Raw genomic sequence first — 25,712 nt, 5'->3', positions numbered from 1 at the left:
CAACGTACGTATGATTTTCAACGCGTAGATTATACTTTTTTTTCAGTAAACTTATACATAAGCAAAAAATATAATATTTAATAAAATATCGAAGTATCTCGAATGCCGAGTTTAGACCGTTAGACGCATAAGATCTGAAAAAAGCAGGCGCGACCTTCTTCTTGTATATCCACTTCTTTTTCAATTTTTCCAAAAATAGGAGAGGGGTTGTAACGAGATGAAAACGTCGATATACATCGTAACTTTTGGCCGCGATAATACTTGGCTGTCTATTCCCCACCCGTCTGGGCTAGGTATCGATTGACTCTCGCTCCTTCCCTTTTCAATCTCTTCGCTTCTCTTTCCAGCCACTCGGTTTCAGCTGCCTCACGATTGACGTTTCATAATTCAGTTGTACTGCTTGATACGACATGCGAAGAGTCGCTCATCAAATCCCGCGGATCAGGATTAGAAGCGGCGCGAACGCTCTTTCGTAATTCCTCACACATATTTCTTCGGCTTGGGCCACGATGATATCGTCGCCGAACGAGTGAACGCGAAATGGAATTTATCACGATGAAAGGGATAAACGTAGGAGCGGCGGAAGAAGGATGGACTTTCGCTACTCTGCAAATCAAACGGTAAGCGGATTTATTTCTGCATTCGACAAACGTATCATCGCCGCGTATTCTTCGCCCGTGAAATACTTTATTCCATTCGGCCGTCGTATTTTCGCGACCTGGCCCCCGGAAGGGAACGCAAACTCTCTCTCTCTCTCTCTCGTCGTTTGTAACACGCGGTCCAATTGTCGTTCCGGATAATTCCCTCGGCCGTCGGAAAGTGGTTATTACGTTGTCCACAGAAATGGCACGACCGGTAAGATAGAACCGACTACGGCGTCTTTGTGTTGATAGAACGCGTTAGAACGGAAAGGGAGAGAAAGAGAGAGAAAAAAAAAAAAGAGAATGCTGGATCTTTTTGGTCAAGCCCCAGGCTCGCTGTCTCTCAAAAGAGCTCTCAGCCCGCGTCCCATCCTTTCCGTTTCTCCTGGCGACTGCCATTCAGCGCCGTGCCACCTACACGAAGTCAACCCTCCTTCGGCTGCTCCAGCGCGGAGCTTTTACTACTTTCATTACTTTTTATCGTCACTCTCTCGCTTCAAGAACTCGTGCGCCCATTTTTTAATTCGCTATGGATCGAGCAGCGCGGCGTCGTGCTCTCTCGCCGTAGAGAGACTATATTAAGCTCGTAATTCTTACAAAGTGAAATCTAAGAGAGCCGTCAGAGCACCTTGGTAGCCGGCTTTTCCTAGACGTGTGTACTTTACGATGATTAGCACGAGGCGGCGGCGGAGCCATGTGCATTAATCTCGCGCCACGCTGCCGGTGGAGGATCATCTCGGAGTCGGTGCTATCGCTGATGCTTTAATCCAGTTAGCCGTAATTTTTTTACAACGGTTATTACACAGTTACGACTATGAAAATTACCGTCGCGTGTTAAATTATCATTACATGCACACACACACGCATATGCGCGCATTAAGAAATTTTAAATTCCCCTAAATTTTCATATCCCTAAGAAAATAAAAACCTAGCAAAATAATCGATTAATATGATTTTGCTCCCGTAGTAGAATCACGCAAGATAAAATAATTTATATCGATCGATTTTCCATTTTCTCCGTATGTTATCGCGTAATAGGAAACACTTAGAATCACGCTCTATTCATTGCACTATTATTGCAATATAGGCCCTTTGTTGACACGATATCACATTAGGCGTCGGGTAACTGGAGATAGAAAATCTGCTTGTGCGTTTGGATTAGTTTAGCACGAGCGCAATCAGTTGATTACACTTCGACCGACTTTATTTCACGGCCGCGCGCGGAATGCGACAGAATAAACCGTTATTGGGTGCAGGCGGGCTTACGGCGTTAACGCGCCAAGGCGTTTTAATGCACGATCGCCGATCGAGGCGTTTCATCGGCCGTAGTCGTAACGGCGCTCGCGCGACAACAATACAAATCGAACCGGAGCAGGCTCGAATGCCGCCGTGTGTACGGCGCGAGAACGAGACGCGAGGCATTCCAATAAGTGGATTGACTTCTGCAAGATCCGTATCCGCCCTTGCCTTTCGATATCGCTCTAGACGCAGTGGAGCGTGCAACGGGGGATCAAGGGAACTCTGACGAAAAATCCGACACAGTTTATAATCTGATTAACTTTTAGAGGTGAGTCGTGGAAATATTTTCATTCAATCAATTCATACGCAACTTTAACCACTTAAATTAAATATCATTGAATTAATTATATTTGTATGCTCTAATCGCGTGTTTATTCAGTATTTTTGCATTGATACAATTTTTTATAATAGCCTATGATAAAACAAATAAAACAATTTCTTATTCAAAACGACGAATCTAGAATTATAATTTAATAATTGTAAATGCAGTAGCCGTTTACTTTATGTGTGACATACGGTTTAATATATTATATTGGAAAAAGAAAAATTAACGCTTAATATTTATATCGCAAAAGCAAATATTCACACGACGATATTTTTAATATCGGTATCAATGTAAGCTTGTTGTATGATCTCTACGCCAATGCACAACTTTACGCCATCCTTTTTACACGAAAGTAGAGTGATAGGCCGAATTCTTATATTCTGCAGTGTTCCGTCTTGCCGGAGGAGCTTCATCGCTCAAGGTTTACGCGCCACGACGACCTTATTAGACAACCCTGATTTGTGTCCTCTGGCGAATGCTCGGCATTTCCGAGCAGGTCGAGAATTTGCCTCTGAAAATACAGCGTCTTGCCGCGTTGCCGTGCGATATCGAGCAGATACGTACATAAGGAATAGCGTCGATTCGAATAATCCTACGAGCAAATAGCTTTTTACGTCCAAGTATGGATCACCCGAGTCATCTGAGCTGCGGATCTCGAGCGTAACATCCGTAATCGGGACGGCATTACGAAATGAACGGGATAAGAAGGCACGAGAATCAACAGGAACCGTTACACGATACGTATCATATCTCGCGGCTTGCGTGTTCATTCTGATGAATTACTTTCCGCTTCTTTTCGCGCGCGAAACCGCGCGCGTGCGAGACTTCATTAAACGGCCGCGCGAACGTCATCAATAATTTTAGCCGCGCGCGCGCGCGCGCGCAAGTTCCGACGTTCCGTGACCGAAATTCAATCGCGCGAACTAGGCGGGAGTTTATTACGATAAATTCGTTCTTTCTCGTTTCAACGGAGCCGGATACAATTTCCGACGTGGCGTTGCAAATCGCCGGCGCCGCGTCGCGCCGCATCGCAACGGCGCGAGTTTCGCTCAATGAAATATTCACATTATCGGCTACGGTGACACAAGCTGGACTTCATTATTTTCGATGCTCGAAGCACGCACGAGAGAGCGAATTGCCCCTTTTAACTCTATTCGTTATTTGCGTGTGTATCATCGCTTCGCCGATTTTTATGTTTCCGTGAATCGAGCCGCCGGAGCGATTCGATGCGCAAACCAATGGGAAAGAGATACAGAGATATCGCGGAGAGAGTTTGAATCAAATCAATATAGGACGCATTAGGGAACAGTTTATATTCGTGTAAATTCGTTGCTCGTGTCCTCGCGCTTTTCGATACTGCACGATCGTTCGCTCATTTCGCTGCTTTTCATCCCGAATCGATTCACACGTAATCTTTTATGGCCAAATTTAATTATCAAATAAAAAGAGACAATTATAGCAATTCTTCCATAGATATTGCAAAAAATGGACTATTTTTTAATATTTCTATTGTATCATATGCATGCGTATATATTGATTGACTTAAGCTAAAAATTTAATATTTATTTATAATTTTCATCAAAATCTTTATTCCTTTTACGTCCATTATTTGTATTACGAAACAGCATTATTAGGGACGGAAATATTTAATAATGTTTATAACTTGTAAAAATATACATTCAATCAACAAGAGCAATTTATTTCGCGTATGAAATAATAAAGATTTATCATTGTAAAATTTAATAAATTTATCATTGTGATTTATCATGGGGTTGCGGTTCTCGGTTCGTAGCGTGTTTATCATTCTACGGGAAAAAAAAAAAAAAAAAATAAAAGCAACGTTTATGAGAGCTAATTGGATTGCACGGGCTGTGTCTTTTCATTAGCGTTTACAGGGCCTTGTTTCTCATCAATCTCGCCGACACGTACAACAGCCTTCTTTCACCCGAACGAAATGCACACGCTGCAACATGTAATGCGGTTTCGAACTATTCCCGTGGTTTTGGCCGTTGAACAACAAAACCACCGATGGGACTTCCGGAACGAGTGCTCCGATGCTATTCTCTTGGTCTGCCTACTCGTTCGTCACAAACTCTTATAATTAATTACGCACGCCAAGCCTGTACCCTTGTTTACTACAATTCTACTTTGTCCTACATTGAAACTTCAACATACCAAGCAACAATTTTTATGTACGTAAAGCTGGAGTTTTACTGCAACTGCTATAAAATGGCAAACAAAGATAATGACAAATTTATATTTTTAACGAGCATTTTGCGTTGGAGATAATTTTAATCGTCGCGATACTCTTCACGTCTATACGCTGCCAAAGACAAAGCCGGTGTTATATAAAAAAAAAAAAAGATTTCCATTAACAACGTATTTCTTCTCCCATTGTTCCGCTTTGCGATTGCCTCGTATTCAACCAAGATTTTAATTAAAAGTTTCTCATTACTGCCGTTGTTTAGTGGAAACCTGTCGCCGAGCTTTAAGTCTCGTACATTAACGAAGCCTGTTTACGATACCGCTCGCCTACCAAAGGTAATTCTTTTACGTGCCCGAAAAGCGAAGTTCACGTACGGTTGAAGGCCTTCAGTACCAGTAACGTTCTAATAATTGCGTCGACTGTTTATAGCGTTGTTTCGCTACGAACTCGCAGAAGCAACGGCGCGAGAGGATTAAACATCGAACAAAAACTCCGGTTTCGACCGCTCACAAAGACCGGCGGTGAAATTTAAAAAAAAAAAAAAAAAAAAAAAGAGTCAGCCAGATACATATATCGCGGCTGAATTCTGTTACAAGCTTTTTCCAAACCGTTCATACTCGCTGACATATTCGATTTGCATACAGACCGAGCGAATTATTGCCCGCTCGCTGGAATAGAAACGGTATCGCGTACACGGGATCGCCGGTAGATTGGGTTCATTAGCCGGTGGACATCAATTTTTCCAGTAATCAGTAATAAAGCCTGGCTTTAAACGAGCTGCCAGCGCAAACGATTCGCAAGGCCTGAGGGGAAAACGGTCGACGGTCGGTCTGTTAAATGAAACAAAGCCGTTACAACGAATGGCTATCCAGCCTCTGTACCCGCGAGCAAGCGGGAATGAACAGGCGGAGAGTAGGATGGAAGGAAAAGGGGGAGGGGGAGAAGAGAGAACGGGAAGCATCCGCACCAAACGGAAGAGGATGAGCGTGGAAAAAGTTAACGAGAGAAAGAGAAAGAGAGAGAGAGAGAGAAAGAGAGAGAGAGAGAAAGGAGGGAGGAAGAGAACGGTGCGGCGAGTGGTTGGTGAATTAAAATTGTTTCCCGATTCGGAATGGAAACATTTCTCGTGGCTGCCCCGGCTGTTCTCTGTTAGAGTTTCTTCGTTTACCGTTACCGCGGCACATCGCTCTCGTCGCGGGATACGCTTTTTAGAAACAGATGTACGTGCGAATTTGAAGCTCAAGCGATGAACTAAATGAACAAACTGATAAGCCTTTATCCACATAAACACCTATCAGCTTCAAATCCAATAGTTTCAAAATTCTGACACTAGCGATATAATAACATTATGCTGGTTGCGGTCTCTTCAACTAACAATTAAATTCAAATAGATATTACGAGGTCAAGATAAAGGTCGAGGTAAAGAAGATCGAATTTGATACAAAACTCTTTGATTAAAATTTTGAGCTATTTTCTCCTAATTGAAATTAACTGATTAATTAAATTAATAAATGTACCGATAATTTTTTATAAATAATGGAAGATAAAAAATTTTTCCTTCCTCCCTTCTCTCTTTTTCACAATATAAATTTCTGAGATATAACCAAATAGAGTGAACTTTATTACTCTCTTTCACATTAAAATTCAAATAAATTTACTTGCTCAGAGTTTTGATTTATCTGTCAAGATACATTATGTTGGATGTTAGAAAGTCAAAGAAAATCATTTCTCAACAATTCTTATCATGAAACGTGATACCAACTTTGTAAAAGAAATTTGTCACCAAAATCATAGTTCTGAGACACTTCGTATAAGCTTTATGCAAGTACTGAGTACGAGACGCAGTTGAAGTCTTTCTTCTATCACGAAAGTTTAGTAGCTCGAGAGAACAGGGCAGAAAGAGATACAAGAGAAAGGTACTTCAAAATATGCGGAATGAAATCAAACATGAATATCATATAGCATACACTGAACGTGTGTATACTTATTAAATGTATATTTTGGACAAACTATTTGGAGACATCGTGCAGTTGCTCCATTATTTGCTTGATTCACGTTTTTTTAATTTAAATATAAATTATAATATTAATTATTTCAAGTACTAGAAAAAAAATGTATTATGTGTAATATTACATTTAATTATACATAAAGCGCTAATTACAGAGAGAGATTGCGATATTATTAAGAGTTTTATGATCAAATTATCACTTTTTTACGGGAGATTAGGTGCGCATGATTATGTTCATGTCCACGTCAAAACAAGAAGCTACTTTTGTGGCGATGGTAACCCAGCGAATCGAATGGAAAGACGAGTTCAGTGTAAGATAAGTTAGCAGAGCCATCGGGAGACCTCTTCCTTCTCCCCTACATTCTCTCGCCCTTTCTCTTTGTCTCTCTCTCTCTCTCTTTCTCTCCCCCTCCCTCCCTCTCTCGGATTTTCGTTCCAACTTCTCCACGTTGGCCCAATCACTCCCTTTCCCTTCCTGCCCTTCCTCCGGAAAGTTTCACGGACGCTCGACCGAAGCCGGATCGCCCGCGGTTTTTGCAGAAACGACCTCGGTATTTCTCCACGAGCGAAATTAACGATCGCAGAACATCGGAGCGCACCTTCGCGGGATAAAATGCAAGGTTTACGTTTCGCATGTACACACTCGTATAGAGTAATATGTATTATATCCCGTTCCTTTTTCTCTCCCCGTCGTCGCTACCGCCGTCTTTCCTTTCCGGTTCGTATACGGTATAATCTATACCGATGCACTCGAACGCGTTTGCCGTCAGATGCGGTTGCTCTTTTTTCTTCAATTCATGTGATGAGAATAAATATAATCTTACAATCATAGTTGCTATTATTATTATCAATTTTATGAACGCGAAATAGAGAATGTCCGAAGAAAAGAAAATATAATCGTTTAAAAGTGCCGTTTGTCGGTGATTAAAATAAAAAGAAGCTGTCATGGAGACAATGTCGTTGCTTCGTTGGCGGACGGTTTCTGAGTTTGTTAACGTAAAAGTGTTTTTAAAGCACAGAGAAGTACGGTACTTTGAGTAATATATATTTTAAGAGAATACGATACTCGATATCGAGCTTCGTGTCCCCGAATGCAGTTGTTTCAAAGAACCATAGCCAGAATACACGGATTGTGTAAGCAAAACGCAATGTCTTTGGTAGGAATACAATTGAGGCATCTATCACTGTGATATATAGAAAAGAGAGAATAAATATAATATGTTTGAATATCGTATAAGAAGTCAATCGCTCAAGGACACTCTTTCAAGAAACGCGAATACCAGCTCCGCAAGAATTGGCTAGAAGCCATCTATATCTGCAACGCGATCAGTATCTTCTTTATACGTAAGAGTATTACCAGTCGCTATCTTTACCTTTTCCATGCACAATGCAAACAATTTTCTGGCGGGACGACTTACCTAAAACAGAGAAAGATACATTTGGTTAGATCACAATTATTGATAATTAACTGTGAATTTGTGTTAATATAATGAGTACATTGTTACAACTAAGCGCATTCCACTAAATTATAGCAAGAAATATTCCTATTTATCATATTATAATATTATATGTATTTTACGGACGTATATAACACATGACAGAAACCGGCGCAGCGTTACCCTATAATAATATACATTTTATCGCATCAAGGATAATATACGTGACTTGTGCAATTTGCGTAAATAGATATATTACAGGTATCAGCGATAGCCGTTAACCATAAATCCAAAGCATTAATCACCGTACCATGCAAACAAAGCGCGGTGAAAAACACGGATCGTTCTAGCCAAGCAAGAATTTTCAAACGATACTTATAAGCCGCTTATCTCGAGGTCAAACCTTGCTACGGAACGACATTAGGCACCGTCTACGAAGCGTCTCCCCGTCGTCACAAAGCGGGTTTACATATTCATGGCCGTAGTGGCGACAGCAAGGTATATTAATACCCCTGCAGTCGCCTCCTTTTGCGTGTCGTTCTTTTTCTATTTTTCGTTTTGTTCTCGATTACCAAATATATATACATGTTAGGTTTCTTTAAAAACATAGATTAAATAAAATATTCTACGTAAACGTTAATTAGTTATTTAAGCGAATTTTTTTTCCCCGACAACTTAATTAGATCAGATAGGAATTCATGAGAGTAACAAATCAGTCAGTAAATTCCATATTTTTTCCTTCATTCATCAGCGTCGAGTCCCTCTCTTGAAGAGCGACAACCGGAATGACAAACCTCACGAAACACTCGCTCGGAAGAATTTTTTTATATCATTAATTAGGATGAATGCGTATCCGTATCTATTCATGGAAATAATTAGCTCGCGTGAAAGAACGCAGGGGTCGTGAATAGAGACCGCCATGGTTTTACGAAAGAAAAACCATGAGTATTTCGTATACATAATTTTACATTATCAGCCAACGACACGAAGATATCGCCCCGTTCGTTGAACGCAGCCGCGATGTTCTTCCCCTCGTTATCGGCGCGAGGTACTCGCGTAGAAAAATTGCATGTAACGAATCGTGACGGCCGGCCGATCTCGTTTCCGATCACGTTTCCGCGGTATTGAATCATCCAATTAGTGTCATCGCGTGGCGGGTGAAACGGAGAGATGACACGCCGGATAGCCGGGTATACCCGGACGCGTCCAGGTGCCGATGCGTTCGGAAAGATATGCCATATGAAAACCCGTATTTTAAAAAGCATATACGGGGTAGATTTTGCTCAAACTTTCCAATTAGAAAAATCGCCACCCGTTCGGATATTTGTGCGTCTATATGAATATAAATGATTTTAACGAGTTATATTCGTCCGCCAAATATTAATGGCTTCTGAGACGCATCTCTGCGCAGGAGCGATTCCATGTACATTTAATGCGTTTTAGTAATCTCCGGAAATCCATCCATTGTAAAATGCGCTCTGTAGCAAAAACTGATCGATGTGAGATTTTTGGCTTCGAATCTTCGATAGTTTTCGAATTCCGCATGATTCCTAGAAGATCTAGATATGGGCGTATAAGTGGGTTAAGTCGCGGAACTTTTGCGGATTAAGGAGAAGACAGTCAACCCTCTCGTTTGCAAACGGGTCAGACGACGAAACGCCGAAAACGTGGGTACGCGTTAAATCACGTTGGTGCAGACCCGGCTGGAATTATGGCGACTTTTATGTCGCACGCGTACAGAGAACGAAAGAAGAAGAGATTTCTTCGTGCCGGGATGTGCCTCGAGAATATTATTACGCGAGCATCACCGCGAATATGAGACACTTGGGCCAAGTCGACATGGAATACGACGAAAGGTCATTCGTAAATCCCCATCTAGAACTATTCGCAGAATATCATGCAGGATACAAAGTAGCAATCGCGAGTACAGAATTGCAAGTAATTTCTTCGCTCTCGTGGATATCTATAACGCACGGATGTGAGTTGCTACTCGTTTAATAAATAAACCGCGCAATAAATTCGACGTGTAAAGAGACCATGAGGGGCGGTGGGACCAGGGGGCAGTTCCCTGTCGCATAAAATATTCGGCAATTCATTTTAGCACACATAATTAAAGCGCCATGTGTGCAGGAGGTCTGCCATAAATCTCCAGGATCAGCAATAACGTCGGAGACTTGGCCGTTGCCGTCGGTAGTGCGGATGATGGTGATGGGGCAGTAGAAGTGGTGGTGGTAGGTAGCGTAGGGTGCCTACAATTCGTCGGCGAGCTTGGTGAAGAACGGTCTGACATCAAGTCGCGAGAAATTATGTGAATGTTCTCGCTCTACACCAAGAGACGAGCGATAGCTGAGAAAATGGGGAGCCGCGTACTGAGGAGGAATCAGAAAGCCATGGCCACCGCCGGCTGAGGTGTCTAGACTTGGTTTGGCTCTGCACTTTGCACGCCGTATGTATTCAAACCGATTTGCGAGGATTCGCACGACAAAAAGTTAGAGAAAGAGAGAGAGAGAGAGGGGGGGGGAGGAACAATGGGGAAAAAGAGAGAAGAGAACCCGGGATTTACATTGGTAATGCGTGCGCCGGAAGGAAAGAGGAGACAGGAATAACTTCGTCGAGGAAAATCGAAATCATGGCGACTTCTCGATGTAACTGTTCTTGCCATTGCTATAAGCTGTCAAAGATATCGAGGAAATTTTATTCTATATCAATATATTATATATCGCCATATAAATATTTGACTGTGTATGTTAGTTTCATTACTTTATCAGACACATTTGCTTAAAAGAATAAATATTTATTTGTCTCAACAAGATTTTAACAAGATTATAACATGTATCGTACATGCGGTTTAGAATACATGTAAAAGTTTCTGATCAACAAGATGCAGACGCGGAACTAAACTTAAGACAATCAGGAACTCGTCGTCATTTGTGGCTCACCATCCTCTCTCTCTTCATGTCACGAGGTCGGACGTGGAGAATGTCCCCGACTGGTATCCCGGAGCCATGATTATACAGCAACATCGCGCTCGTTTATCATTCCGGCTATGCGCGGCGGCAGGCAACGCGATCTGTCTCTTCGTGGTAAGATAGCCAAACCCTTATTCGAGAGGGTTGGCCGGGGGAAGCGTAGCCGCATCTGGACTGCCTCCAAAAGACCAAGACACCCCAGAATCTCCTGACTCGGTCCAGATCCCCTGCCCCGTCGCTGACTTCATAAATTCAAGCGCGCTCCCCACTTTAAGCCAGAATCGCGTAACTGTTTCTAACCAATTATTATAAATAAAATGTGGCCAGCCGTAATGACAAACGGCAGGAAAACGGGGCCGTCACGTGGTATGCCGAGCTCTTCGCCAATGGGCTCGGAGCCATCCGCTCTACTAGACTATACTAGTCGAAGGATTACGGCGACCTTCTCTTTTCTTCTCATTTTCCTTTCTCCTATAACAGTCGATGCAGTCCGCCCGCGTGATCTATGAGGTAGAAAGTTCGGATTTTCAGTTCCAAGAACATATTAGACATAATGCGAAATTGCTAAACCGAAATCGATGATATATTTGCAGACTAAGTTGTAGGCTCGATGTATAATTAATAGCCCGTTTAAATTGCTCAACAAATTTTATTCAATTTTTTTTCAGATCATTTCACTTCCGCGCACGTGGCAATGAATATTAAACGGAATTGGCAGAAAACTTTCTTCGAGGCAATCGGAAAATAATAAAAGAAATATAATCGCATGAGAGGCATTAAAATTGGATTCAATTTAACAATGATTTAATCGCAACTTCGAAATAATTAAACGGAAGATATTAATAATTATTTTTCTTTACACAATATTAAGAATGATTTTGTAAGTTGTACAATATATGACCTGTGTGGAGATTGTGAAGTGGTGGAAAACTAGCTGGCAAAGAACGTGCAATAAATAAGCCCGCGGGGTTCGGTATCGCTATTAAAGCCACATTATGTTTGTCAAGGCGCTCATGATTGTTGTTTATAGTCGAAAAGCAGCTGTCTCTTATTCTCTGGCAAACTTCGCTGGCATTTGGTATTGATATGAGTTTCATTTTGTCGGCCGAAACAACGCCATTTTCTATAAAATTCTATTAATGAAATTTAAAATAAGAATGTTTAACAATCTGATTTTTTAGACAGAGATATTTTTTTATACTATATTTTCTAAATATAGAGTATTGAAACGAAATAACGTATATGCGGAATATAAAATGTATTTTATAATCACAGAGAGAAGAAAGATATTATTTATGCTTGTCGCAGTAATATATAAATAACAACTCGTTTTAATTTTCATTGATTTCTTGAAAAGGCAAATAATGTATACACAACCACGCTACAAGTCGGTATTATTTATCCTCAAACAACTATCTCTCTTACCAAGAACAGCACACTGGTCGAATCTAATTTGGTTTTTGCTACGATGCGCTTTGCATCCATTTGCGTTGCTCTCGTGCTGACTCGAGGTAAAAAGTTGAAATTAAATGGATTCATGGAGCTTTCTTGGATTCAACTCGACATGCAATACGTGTATTGTAAAATTGCGCTGCACAAAAATTATCCGATAACAATTCATCTTTTCTTACACAACAAAAGAACGAGAGAATTTCGACATTTTATGTAATCAATTCGAATAAGAGCATTTTGAATGTAACCAAAGTTTCACGGTTACATTATAGACGATATGCGCGTCGATCGAAATGGATCGCGGGCAAAGTACCCACATGCGAAAGTAATTAGTGTCACTTGTCACGCGGTGTACGAGCGGTCCGAGGGACAATTCCTACAACTTATCGCTACCCACCCACCGTGGTGAAAGACAGCAGGGTAGCAGCGGCGGCAGTTGTAGCTCGCACCCCGGTCGCGTACACGCAGTGGTAAGCCCTAGAGACTCGCGTAGAACGTAACTTTGTGACGTCATACCGCAAACACGCCAGAGGGCGAGAGAGAGCCTAGTTACAAGCATTATACCTAACCGCTCCGCCTCGTTACGACAAGATGTGCTTCTGGTTTTCGCTGCACGCCGGTCTGCGGGTTAATTCGTGCGAGGAAGTTTCCAGAGCAAGAGTAGAGGGAACAAAGCGTGTGCGGGGCTGCGGAAAGGTAGTAGCGGGCGAGGCGAAGAGATTGCGTTAGCGTGACACCAAGGTAAATCCAATCGATCTTCCTCACGCGAGAGGCATTAACGAATTCTCTTATTCGACGAGCTTAATTTACCCGCGTTACCCTCGAGTCTCGTATGTATGTAATTAATATACGCACACACATTACTGAGAGAAGAGATTAGCACGTTATGCGTGTCGACGTAAGACACTCTGTCTGAATATCGGGACAAAACGATAGGAAATAGCACGGATAAAGCGCTACAAACCGAATTCTCATGCAAATATCTCTCGCCTTATTATTTTGATCGTTGTCGATAGCAAATGGCCCATATACCGAGCGCGTGAGATTCGCAGCGTGATATTTTTCTCTCGTATTATGCAAATTTGCCATTAAGTCGAAAGTACGAACGAGGTGCAAGCAAATTGATTCGAGGAATCGTACTGCATTGCGGAGAGAGAGACGGGAGTCCTTCTGAATTATTAGGGTGCTGCGAAACGCCTAGAAGCTGCAATAAGATCGCCGTTATCGTGTATTCTCGAATAAATTTCAGGAATAGCAGGTAGCGGACTGAGATATTTTGAATAACGATCTCATCAACTCGCGTCGGCGTGAATAAATTACTAGATGTAATGTAAACTGATGCGTTCTTGGTTGTAATGGTCTGGAATGTACGAGAGAGGATATTCTCACGGAACACTGCTTACATCAGAGAAATAGGACGCTAATTACATGGTTGCTAATCGTGGCCTTTCTGAAGTAACTTATACGAGTTGCTTTCCAACCTTACGGGGCAAAAGTTCATGCATAAATTGCCATATTGCTCGCTTCATCGGGAAAGAAAAAATTTACCGTAAACTCTTGTGAAATTTCGTCTCCGCAAATGACTCGCTTCCGATTTCCTAAAGTTTGTTCGAGAGCCGAAATCACTATTTACCTTGCTTTTTCCGTCGCAAAACTGTTACAAAGTACGCAAATATTCCGGCGAGCTTCTCGTATTGTTCCGAACGTTGAATTCGTGCACATGCCACGTGCGTCCATTATTCGCCGGCGTTTCCCCCCGGTAAGCAGAGCCGAGGAATAAACAGGGCAAATATTCGTAGAAAATCCACGTCTTTCCGCTTTTCAATTCAAAAGCCAGCCGCAGATAGGGTCTGCCGTTATCAACCCTCTCCTCTAAGAGTCCGGTATCTACTTTCGGGCGAAAATAATTAAAATGGAAAGCGGATAGAGAGAGAGAGAGAGAGAGGAAACGCGCGCTTCCGCGATGCAGCGCGAAATATCGACGAGATTACATTGCGCCGGCTGTAATGCAGATGCAAATGCGATGGTAAAATATTCCAAGTGTGCAAATTAAAATGACACTGATATATATATATATATATATATATATATATATATATATATATATGCGTGTACAGCTTTGCGGCGCTACGCTGCACCGAGCTTGTATAAATTGTTTACGTTGCACCCAGTTTGCGATATTATACCGAAAGCGCGTGTGTGCCGATACATCGCACGCATGCACGCACACCGTTCCGAGCACTTTGTGCCGGTCGCATATTCGTGGGATGCCGGTTTTCTACCCGGTATACCTTCAATTGCACCGCGCCAGTAATACGGTGAGCGGCGGAAAAGCGTAGGTACATCGCCAGAGGGAGAGGAGAAAACTCGCTGAAAATTCCCAATGTTTATTCATATAATTTGCATGTAATTATTTCTGATACGCCGACCGGCCGACGCAATATATTGTGCGTGCGGATATACAGCATACACACACACACACACATGTATATATACTCGCGTATATACAAGACCGTATGTACAATTACAGTAGCGCGAGGTGCAAGGAAAACGCGAACGACGGGAGAGATGGCAATACTACCGAGCGAATCACCGGGTGTTATGTGCCTCGAATGTCCGTCGCGATTTATCTCGTCCGCATTTAAAAATGGCCCGCTGTCACACGACGTGTCGTCGCGCTCGTCGGAGAGCGCGGTGTACGAGAATGTCGCGTAGATAAAAAACTTTGCGGGTGCACCTGATGAAACGTTTATTCGCGCGAAATACTCTTGGTATATTGTCAGAATGCGGGATTACGCTCTCAAATTTTACATACATATGTGCGTGTAAACGCTTGATAAATTCATCTTTTGAAGTTAATCGTAAATTATCATGCGTTGAAAATAAATTGAAAAGAGGTAAATCGTGTGTGTATAAACGACGTTTAGGCAAACGAAAAAAAGTTTATATTCATCTCGCTACATATGAGAAATTCACAGTTTGACATAACGGCAGAATATTGTGGTGCGCGCGCGTCTCTTCTGAAAAAATAAACACCGTTTCACGCCGTAACTTATATTGTATATACTATAATATTACTTGAGTGCGTGCGACAAAAATGATATTGTTGAGAATTAATTTTATCGGTTAATTTTTATTCAGTTTTATAGCCTGAAGTGAAAGAGAAGGAGAGATAGAAAGAGGGTTCAACGAATGACAATATTCCGCTTGCGCCTCTCTGCCAGTAGCGATTTTTTTATTTTTTTATTCTCGGCCTTCTGCCTTTTCTCCGCCGCTCGTTCCGGCAAATACCGGGAAAAGAACGGGGAATATAGATATAGCCAGGGTGCAATAATTTCACGGGCTGATCGTCGCGGAATCGTCGTTTGCGGGAAAGGGACGATTGGAAGTATAATTGAAGCACCGTCTCGCGATTAATATCCATAGGAGTGTGAGGCACGCCGAGCGCGCCCGGAACATTTTTCATTAGAGCCCATCCGCAGTGAATTCCTTTAATTCTCGACCATTCTTCGATCGTTGTTGTATATAGGATGTCTAGATTTCTACATTATATCCTGCGTTGTTTTTGATCATTTTATAGCCATATTATATGTATTGTTTTATGTTAATATTATCGATCTTTATTCAAAAATTTTGCATATCCTATCATAAAACTAATTGACAGGATTGCATTCGTATATATATATATTTATTTTTATACACGAGTCTTTCAGGAATTATTTCAACAAGTAACAATAACTGTTGTTTTTTTATCTTATATTATGAGAATGCAATAAATTCGAGAATAAATATTTCGTATGATTTAAGTATATCGATGTTACAGATCTGGCGATGCAGTTTCATCATTGGCTCGTGAATTACCATGGCCGTGTAGCCAGCTGTGGCGATCTTGTCTCGCCAGACACGTGTACACGATGCGCAACATCCATTTATACGGTTGGCACTCAACTTGGCACCAGTCATGGTTGATGAGCCCTCGCTGGTAGAGGGAAACGGCTATTAGTCATCGTTATATGTCACCTTAATCCTGCAATATGATCGACTGCGAGTGCGCGAGGAACGGCTCTACGTTTCAGTTAACGCGGTGTCTCGTTATGAATAAGAAGAAGGAAGGAAAAAAACTTTTCTTTTTCTTTCACACTGACCGAGGCGAAGAAAAAGAGACAAACTCTGTAATGTTCGCTCTAGGATGTCGATGTATGGATCAACGTGCGAAGAACGGCTACAGATTTGGCGAATTCGCGGCTCTGTGTGCGAAAGGGGCTTGATATGTGGGTGTACATACTCGCGGGGGCCATTACCACCCCAGAAGCGCTGTAAGGGCAACACGTCTGAATGGGGTATACGCGATATATAGGTGAGCGCAACACGGGTCTCACATTACTTTTACGGAGATTTATTATCGCCCCGACAGCGTCGGATATATATATATATATATATATATATATATAGAAACGATGGAAGTAGTTGGTACGCCGCGAAGGAGAAAAAAGTGTATCATCGCGTAGAATCTTGGTACAAAGAATCAGGATAGAGAAAACTCCAAAACTATATATTGTATATATATTGGATATACACGCGCACGCGCGCGCGAGCGTATACTTTGTACACGGTTCTTCGCTTACAAAGGTATCGTAATGGATGAGTGACGTTAATGTGATTTTAAACGGTAAAATATTCATTCTTCGCGAGTAAGATGAATAGTGTCGAAAACTTTGAGAGCGTAATGCGAGAAAAAGCTCGATGTAAAAGCGCTAAAGAGGAATATATAAAATTTTCTGTATGCTAAGTTCGATTATTATTGCCATTCAATTACGGTCGGTAATATTTTTAACACGTGCTTCTTTCTTCATGTAGAAAGACGTCAAATCTCGGTATTACAGGCTTTATAACTAAATTCGCTGATTTTCGAGATTTCGAGATGCTTTCAGAGAAGTACCTAAGATGAACTAGAATATTTCGTAGGCAGAGGTCTTTGGTATACATACTCTCATTTATCGCAGCGCACCGTTTACGCCGTTGAAATTTTTTTATTTGCAGTATATATTCATGGCGAGCGGCAAAATTTAACGAAGGCAAAAAAGAGGGAAAAGAGAGCCGACTGACACGATTAAAAAGTGAATCCCAGAGGGATGCAAGCGAGTCCAATTACTCAGAGACGTACTATTCGTGTGCTGGATTCATTCCCCGCGATTTTTCCCTCGGAATACGCGATGGCGGCGCGCAAAACGAGATGTCACCTCTCGAAAATCTCACTCGGGAGATGATACCATCAGCTTTGGTCTGTCTTGTTCCTGACAGCTCCTTAAAAATTGAAGTAGACAGTTTAATCAGGTCGCTGATATAATGTTTGTTTCATACATATTTACGTGTATTTGGTAATATCAGTATGTGTAAAATGACTCGTGACGTTTGGATGTGACGAAACCACGTCTACCCGAAATCGTTTGGTGCGTGCTAGATACAAGAATACATTGGAGATCCGACAAAAAATTCTTTAATTAAATGTGAACAGTTTTTAATTGGCGCTCGCTAAGGGTCGAGCGGCACTAATTTCGACGCTGTGTCCTAGTTACCTATTAAATCCTTTCCTCAACATCGCATCGATTCGAAAGTAATGGATCTAAAAGTTTGCTGCAGGACTCGTCCCTTCTTCTCTCGCGAAATAGGCCACGGATCGCTCCAACTATTTTTACCGACCACACATCGAAGCCGCATAAATTACATAGATATTTTAACTTTGAAAGAAGAATATGGTTTTATAAATATTACTTCGCGTCAAGTATGTCGCCTGCGGCTTGGCATACTTCAGACATAATTCACGTCTCGTGAAATAGACTTTGAACTGAGACTATGAGCATTTTGCAAACGAAACACGTATTCTTGTAGCCGCATCATACATCCCGTTTACTTCCCTTCAGCTCTTCGAGGCATGTGCACAATAATCTATTTTACAATAATCGTCTCAATTACAATGATTTCTTTCGTGGCCTATTTACGCGTGCAATAGATATAAAAATCCAAATCCTTGATAAATGTAGTTAAAAATATAAACGGGTAGCGGCGAAAATAGATTTGTTATCGAAAAACCCACTTTTAAACAAGCAGCCTAGCAACCGGCTGATTTGAAGTTTGAAGTTATCGAGCACGCTAATTCCTCAGGGTGCTATTACCGAAAGCAATGGATGGCGCGTTACGGCAAGCGACAAGCCTTCGTTGCGGGCACATGATGTAGCCATTCAATCGTCTGACCCTTCGTCCTTACCCGTTCAAAGAAGGGACGACGACAACGTCATCGACCGGACCTCGTTGACGACAACGATAACAGCGATGACTTCTAGTGGCTCGAGAGACGGGGAAAATCAGTCTTTCAATCGCGTGGTAATCGCGTGAATAGAAGTTGTGAGAAGCACGCTCGCTTTATATGTAAACGGAGAATAAATTCACCCCCACGAGGGATTGAATCTTATCGACACATCACGTTGTTTAATATTTGGGTAACCCAGTTCTGCGCGGCTGGTTTAAAGCCGCTACACAGGGCATCGGGAGAAGCGCGGTATAAACTCACGACGTGACACAAGTCCTCGTTCGCGAATACCGCGTTCCTTAATTAATTAAATTTTCGTCGTTGCCTACAGTCTGTTCGACATCGACGATACGCGCGAACTTCTCCATGTACTAAACTTTGTCTCCGCGCTAGTAGTTTGTCCGACAATTACGGGCCCTTTAATTAAAACCTCACTCTTTTCCTCTCGAAACGCTCAGTTTCGCATTTGTGTCTCGCGCTCTCGAGAGCGCGCCGCTGCGTATGGCTCGTTACGTCGTCGTCGGCGCACATAATTCCTTAATGAATGCCGTTGCAATTAAATTAATGAAACAAAAACGCGCGGCTGCGTTTAAATATTTACCGAATACGGATATATGTACCGATTAGAGAAGAGAGGGAGAAAGAGGCAGAGAACTGACGGAATCGAGAAAAAGCCGCGACAAAGGAAAGGAGCTGTAAGCGAAGAAGAACGTGGATCTCGTTCCCGTGAAATTGGGGTGAAAACCGGCGAATATGAGCGCGCGGCAAAGGAAGAAAAATATTCAAGAGACCGTCGAGGGACAAGTACAGAGACAGGGTGGCAGGATATCAAGGTATCGATCCGGGGGTAGAACTACGCCACGCGACGACGACGAGGAGCGACTCTCGAAGCGGCCGTGTCTCTTCACGCTCGGTCGCGCTTTTCGTTAACGCCGAGCTAAGAGCCAGGGCTCGTGTAACGGGATCCTCGCGGAAAGCGTCTTGGGGTTTTATAGTGCCCCCTTTCCCCCTTCGGCTCAGATCAGAAGAGACGAGGAAGGGAGAGAGGGTGAAGGGGGTGGCGAGAGGAAATGGAGATGGCAGAGACGGGGGTGGATACGGTGCAAGAGGGTAAGGACAGTGAACCTGGTATCGACCGACTCGCGGCAAGTTCAGGGTCGCACTGTCGCACCGCGACTATACACTCTCCGTCCCTGCGCTGTGCCCCGTGCGTCCCGCAATTTCCACCCCTTTTGCCACGAACTGCCGTCAAACCCTTGGAACGATCTCTCTCGCGTCGCTCGGTTTTACGAGGGACGGATGGATGGATAGATGGATGGATGGATGAATGGTGTGAGAAGCCCGCCACGCACAGCTGTTTGCATACACTTTTCCCCCCCCCCCTCTCTCTCTCTCATACCCCATCTCTTTCGGGTTTCTCTCCGACTACTCGTCTTCCGAAAGACGAACAAATAATAACCCCGCAATGACTTGCGGTCTTGGCCGACCACCTCCGATTTTCCGCTCCTGCGTTTTTCTTCGTCGTTCCCCTTTCGAAGAGACGAAAGGGAACGCCGAACGAACGTCCGACTTAAAACTGTCCGATTCTACCTTGTACTCATTTCTACGTGAGTTTTAATGACGGCAGGCGCTTCATTAATTTCTCAGCGCGGCACGCGAGCCTGTCACATTTACCACGGCGTTTTCAAGTTTGTTTTTCTGATTGTTCTTTTAATTTAATATAGCAGTCATTTGCGTCGATTAGCATCGCGTAATATTTAAGTTTAAAAAAAAAAGGAATGCGTATATTTTTATTTAAGGATACATCAGCTCTTTCAATTAAATCTCCGATAATCAAATCTAATTTATGCGTTTTGTTCAACTATTAATCATTAAAATCACAGTTATTATTTTATTAGCCACGTTGCCTTTTTGTATCTCGCGCAATGAAGTATTCATTTTCCCCAAATGAAAACATTGTCACAAACATTCGATAAAAATTATGAACCAATTCTCAGCATTGTATATAAAAATTGACAGTTTTTAAACAGTTAACGATACAAAGGCACGTGTGATAAATTTTAATAGCATGAAAAATGGGATTGTTTTAACTTTGGTGACACATCTCTATCGATTATTGTTACGATAATTGTTTCGCGAACGATGAAAAACGCGGCCGGGCATACGAAATAAGTCAAACAGGATATTGGAAACTCTTGTATATCTGGGTTAAAGGATACTCTCCCATTCTCGTTCACCTGCACGGCAGAATTGAATCGAGAGTCACGCTCGCGGGGAATCGTTTAAAGGGAATTACAATTCAGACTATTGGACGGAAGGAGCAAGGGTGGAAAGAAGGAGAGTGGGGAGGGGGGAGAGGGTAGAGAGGCGATATTTCGTCGATTCCTATTCGATGGTCGTGGATAAACTTGGCCGAGGCTCGCGGCTGTATGCGTGCAACTCATCGATGAACACACTCTTTCCCTTCGCAAGTTCGGCGTAGTGAATTGAAATTAACATAAAATCGAAATGCCGGGAAACTTTGCGCATAAAGAGTCAACTGCCCAAGTTCGTTGAATGGCTGCGAACGGGCAACTCCGTTTCGGTATGAAAGAGGCCTCCCATATCCCTCGGTATCCGTATTCTCTCCCCCGCTCTCCGCCGACACCTTTTCCGAATGGAGCCACCTCTACTTACCTTCTCCAAGTCTCCTGCATCCCGCGAACTATCGTCGAACGGGGAAGGGGAGTATAGAAAAGGTCTCGGAATAATTAGACGAGCGATCCGTTTCCGCCGTAGCGATAACGTCCGGCCGTAAGACCAATAATTTCTCTCGGGCGGCTCTCTGATACTGCGTTACGCGACGCTCGGTCTTTGTATCTCGAAAATATAAGGCGCGATAACGTGTTAGCGCGATAATGGACGGCCGGAATACGGGATAGCTTTATTCGTCGAGGTTTTCCTCTACGCGCGAGACGCTACCTCTGTGAAAATGGAAAGTTTATCGCGGAAATCGCTGGGCGAGCGCACAATAAAATACATAAACGATCTCCACGACATCTTGAGATACAATATTAATAATGCGAAGAATGAATCGGTCGTTTCTGATAAGAAATAATAGGCGAGAATTACATCGCTCATCTCGATCGCACACAAAATTCACAAATCTTAATGAGCTCTTTCCGGTAGAGGAAGATCTTTCCTCCGTGAAATATATCGTTAATAACCTTAGACGGAGCCAATTTCTCATGACTTTACCGGGCCAGGATTTACCGGACCACGTCCACGGCATATTTCGGAAATATAAGAACCCGGTGTGCGCGACGGTTAGGGAGCACGCTCCGCTCGTACGCCAAAGATCACGTAGCACGATAATGGCTTCCTTTCCGTTCCTTATCGTGCTGGCGACATTCAAAATCCTAGGCCATTACTGCCGAGCGAATGGTACCCTTTTCAGGTAAAGTACGTAGCTAGGTATATGTATTTCACGGGAAATTTTTCCGTCGCATTAACGTGACAGATTACACAGCTGCTCTCTTTCCCTTTCTGATCAAGTTGTACGTTTATCTACAATCTTTCCTTATCTTCGCACTTTTTTTTTTATCTCTTTCCTCATCGCGCGCTATATACATTTATTTTTAAGCGTTTTACTAAAGATTTAATCGAGAATCTGGAATCGATATACGCTTCTTTCTTATTGATTCGTTTTTCTCCATTCTCAATACTTTTTTATCTTTTCCTTTTGACGCGCAAATCTTCTATTTTTCATACAATCAGAATTTGCACTAAAGTGCAAATAAAATAAGTAAATAATAAGTGCACTAAAAGTTTATGCAAGTAATTTTTACATAACTCTGCACAAATCTACATAATTAATTATTGTAATTGGGAGCAAAATCAAACACCGTCTCCGATAAGTTTCTTTCTCTTCGAAGATGAAATCAAATCTGAGCGTAGTGCGCAAGCTTGCAAAGGACAAAGACCTGCTTCGTGCAATGGACTTACAGGTAATCAGGCGCCTTCGTGACCATCCCTATAAGGGTGACATCAGTTCATTAATCCGCCGTGTCGCGGATCGCTCGTCACGACGGCCAAACAAAGAATGAAGGTTTATCGCGAACGACGTCTAATAAACTGATGACGGTTTCTTGTCGCGGGTAAAGCTCATTCGGCGTCACGCTGACATCCTGTCATCAGTCTTCATTACCCAACAATGGACCGGCACCGCGGTTAACAACTCATCTGCTACTACGAACGCGACGCACCTCGTGAGCGATTACGATGTCTACTGTAATGGAACTCGTTCGCGGTTAAGGGAACAATAGAGCTAGACGATTAAGTGATATCTAGTAAGAGCTGGAAGATGGCAGGCGCATCAGAGATTCCAGACGACGGCTCGTAATGAAACGACGTCAACTTCGCCTTTTAAGGAATCTTCCTTTAAAAGGCTTCTCTTAGTACGAAAACAAGAAGACTTGTGCGCGCTGAATCTTACGAAGATTACAACGTCAAGCAAATGAAGTAGAAGTAAGTAATTGCTGTAATACAATTTGCTTCGGGACATCTATCGTAGTTGAAAATCATTTATTTGTGATTAATCAAACTTAACCGTACTAATAAAAAAAAAAAAATATATATATATATATATATATATATATATATCATGCAATTGTAGCGCGTAAATAATAAAAAGTTAATTGGCATATAGTTCGACATCATATTCCAGCCATATTTACGACTGCAACAAACGATATACAATACGCACGTAGACCTCGATGCCAATCTCCATAAGACTCAATCAAATTAATTTGATACATTAATACAAACCGCATTGTAACGTTACAATTATTTTGCCATTATCGCCGCTAATAGCTTTCAATGTGTACGCAATGATAGTATATACGACATATTTTATGGAGTATGCGCATACGTTACGCCGCAATGTAGGAGGCTAACCCTTTTCAAAGTGCCGCAGGTACATAGTGCGGTATGTAACCAATAGTATGAACTCAATGGCGCAGGCTCCATTAGGTGGTTAGGACGCCCGGGGCCTTCTATCTCACACCCCCTTCTCTCTCGTCCTCTCTCTCTCTCTCTCTTTCCTCCTCGTTCGGTCTTGTTTCCGCTTCTCGTTTGACTGATTCCTTCTTTATTCCGTTATATACTCGTCCTCTCCTTCTCTGTCGTATGTTTGTGGTACTAATTAAGAGAAGATAGAACGGGGTGGGGCTAGGCGAGAACGGAGGTAGTGTAAACAGGTCCAAGTATTATGTTATCCAACAGACTGACAGCCCGGTCCCATTATCTCTAGCAGCAAGAACAACTCGAGGCCCCTCACCCCTTTCTCATTTTCCGTCTCCCTTCATCCCTCCCTCCCTCTCTTCCTCTCACTTCTCCCTTCGGCAACTAATCTTCTAAAACACACGAATCGGCGTACCGCACTGCGTTCTCCCAGGTTACATCGGGCTCATCCTACTTATGATTCGTAGCACGCAAGATATTGAGCTGTGAATCCATCTTTGTATTCGCTTGTTACCGTGGAAATTAGCTTCTCGATTATAATTGGGAGATCGCGTTTCGGAATTATGTATTTCGCTCGACGATATTGGACGTAAGGCATTCGTGATGAGGATTGCAACGCGGTATACATCCCAAAGTGCCGATCTATCTAAATTATCTTGATTAAAACGTTCAAGTAGTTACGTTTCCATCTGTATTATATCTTTCTTCCTTCCCTTTATTGCTAAATTTTTTATTCTATGCGCATCAATCTGCGCGAACGTGTCAGATATGCAATAATCAGATTTCAGTAAATTGATATCGCTGGTACATAGTTTACGGCGCGCGGTGAAATATTGCTACTAGAATTTTCTATTATAATGAAATATGAAGTACACGCAAAACTGCGCGCCGAACAAAGTAGTTTTGAAGCTGTTAAATACAAAAACAGTGATTTCGAGGAAATCTAATTATTGGCCTACATCCCGGTATTATTTTATCAGAATAGAGTCGCAAGCCTGTAATTTTGTCAGTACGCGATGGCGTTCTAAAAGCGGGCTAACCGATCCATGAATAATGCAACCCCGTATGTCTTGCTGATAATTATGTTTTACACCGTTATGCCGTGTTTCGTTAACTCAATGGCAGCCGCGCCTTTTCCATCCGCTTTGGCATTATACCTGCATATTCATTACTTAACGTTAAGTATGACTTCAACCGGGAGAGCTTAAGTTCAAGCAGAAGCAAAACTGATTATTATACGTGCGCGTGCGAATGTACTTCAAATCACGTTAATCAACTTACTAACTTAACGTCTAATCGCTATCTACATTCGTTCAACTAAACTCTGCGTCACAATCTCTTTTCGTTAAAATTTATGCTTGGCAAAATTTGAACTAAAATACCGAAATTTGAACTAAATAAAACTTGAACTAGATACTACGCTCATATATTTTATATTAAATGAAAATTATAAATTTCTTTTTCATTTTACCCATATCATTTATATTATTATATCGACCAGTGCGAATTGGTCAGTGAGCTGTATGCGTACTATCAGCGAAATCGATGTATACGTTAAAAACCCAGCCGCTTCCGCATACGTACACACACGATGCCAAAGTAAGAGGAGCAATGCGGGAGTAATTACAGTCTGCGCGCTGTAACTTCCTATCTGCGAGATCGAAATTACCATTGGACGGCGTATCTTGCGTCGCTTCTTTACGGGCCCAGTTACTGGGCGCACGCTGTTTGCATGTAAACGACGTCTTTACACGTACCGAAGGTTAGCCGTGCATTCATGTCCGTTTCGTTCGCGACAAATTACAAGCGGCACCGTTATACAGAAAAGATATGTAACTTATCTTACATAGGACACTCGTATTAGCGCCTCTGCCAGAATCACTTTACGTTATTTTCAAAGGTGTTAATTAAAAATGTGCGCACGCATGTTTGGAAAATATGTATACCATATTTTTTTATGTATATATAAACTATATACATTTCCATTTAATTTAATTGAGAAAAATGCGATCGTTTAGGAATTCGATAATTGCATGGAGAGTCAAAGTATTTCAAGCAAAAAGTAATT

At 42.2% G+C, this 25,712-nt stretch overlaps 1 protein-coding gene and 1 long non-coding RNA gene across 7 annotated transcripts in view; one reads left to right on the top strand and one right to left on the bottom strand.

Annotated features, from left to right (window-relative positions):
- The window catches only part of Bru3 (bruno 3), a 384,657-nt gene that overhangs the window by 337,768 nt on the left and 21,177 nt on the right, over positions 1 to 25,712 (bottom strand). The window contains exon 1 of one of the 6 annotated variants that reach the window (XM_070316026.1): positions 10,855 to 10,862. The exons of the other annotated variants lie outside the window; for them this stretch is intronic. Coding sequence (XP_070172127.1) covers positions 10,855 to 10,857 — 3 coding nt within the window. The 5' untranslated portion in view covers positions 10,858 to 10,862. Of the gene's footprint in view, positions 1 to 10,854; positions 10,863 to 25,712 lie in introns of those variants that run through there. 6 annotated transcript variants of the gene reach the window in all.
- On the top strand, positions 471 to 17,735 carry LOC138944947 (uncharacterized). The gene is made up of 3 exons (XR_011448897.1): positions 471 to 620; positions 16,160 to 16,693; positions 17,377 to 17,735. It is a non-coding gene; the product is annotated as an uncharacterized lncRNA (long non-coding RNA).

Source organism: Polyergus mexicanus, unplaced genomic scaffold (genome assembly GCF_030449975.1).
Source record: "Polyergus mexicanus isolate NDT 795.1 unplaced genomic scaffold, iyPolMexi1.0 SCAF_3, whole genome shotgun sequence".
NCBI classification, from domain to species: Eukaryota; Metazoa; Arthropoda; class Insecta; order Hymenoptera; family Formicidae; genus Polyergus; species Polyergus mexicanus.
Note: the sequence above shows the minus strand (reverse complement) of the source record. Positions and strands in the feature narration are given on the sequence as shown.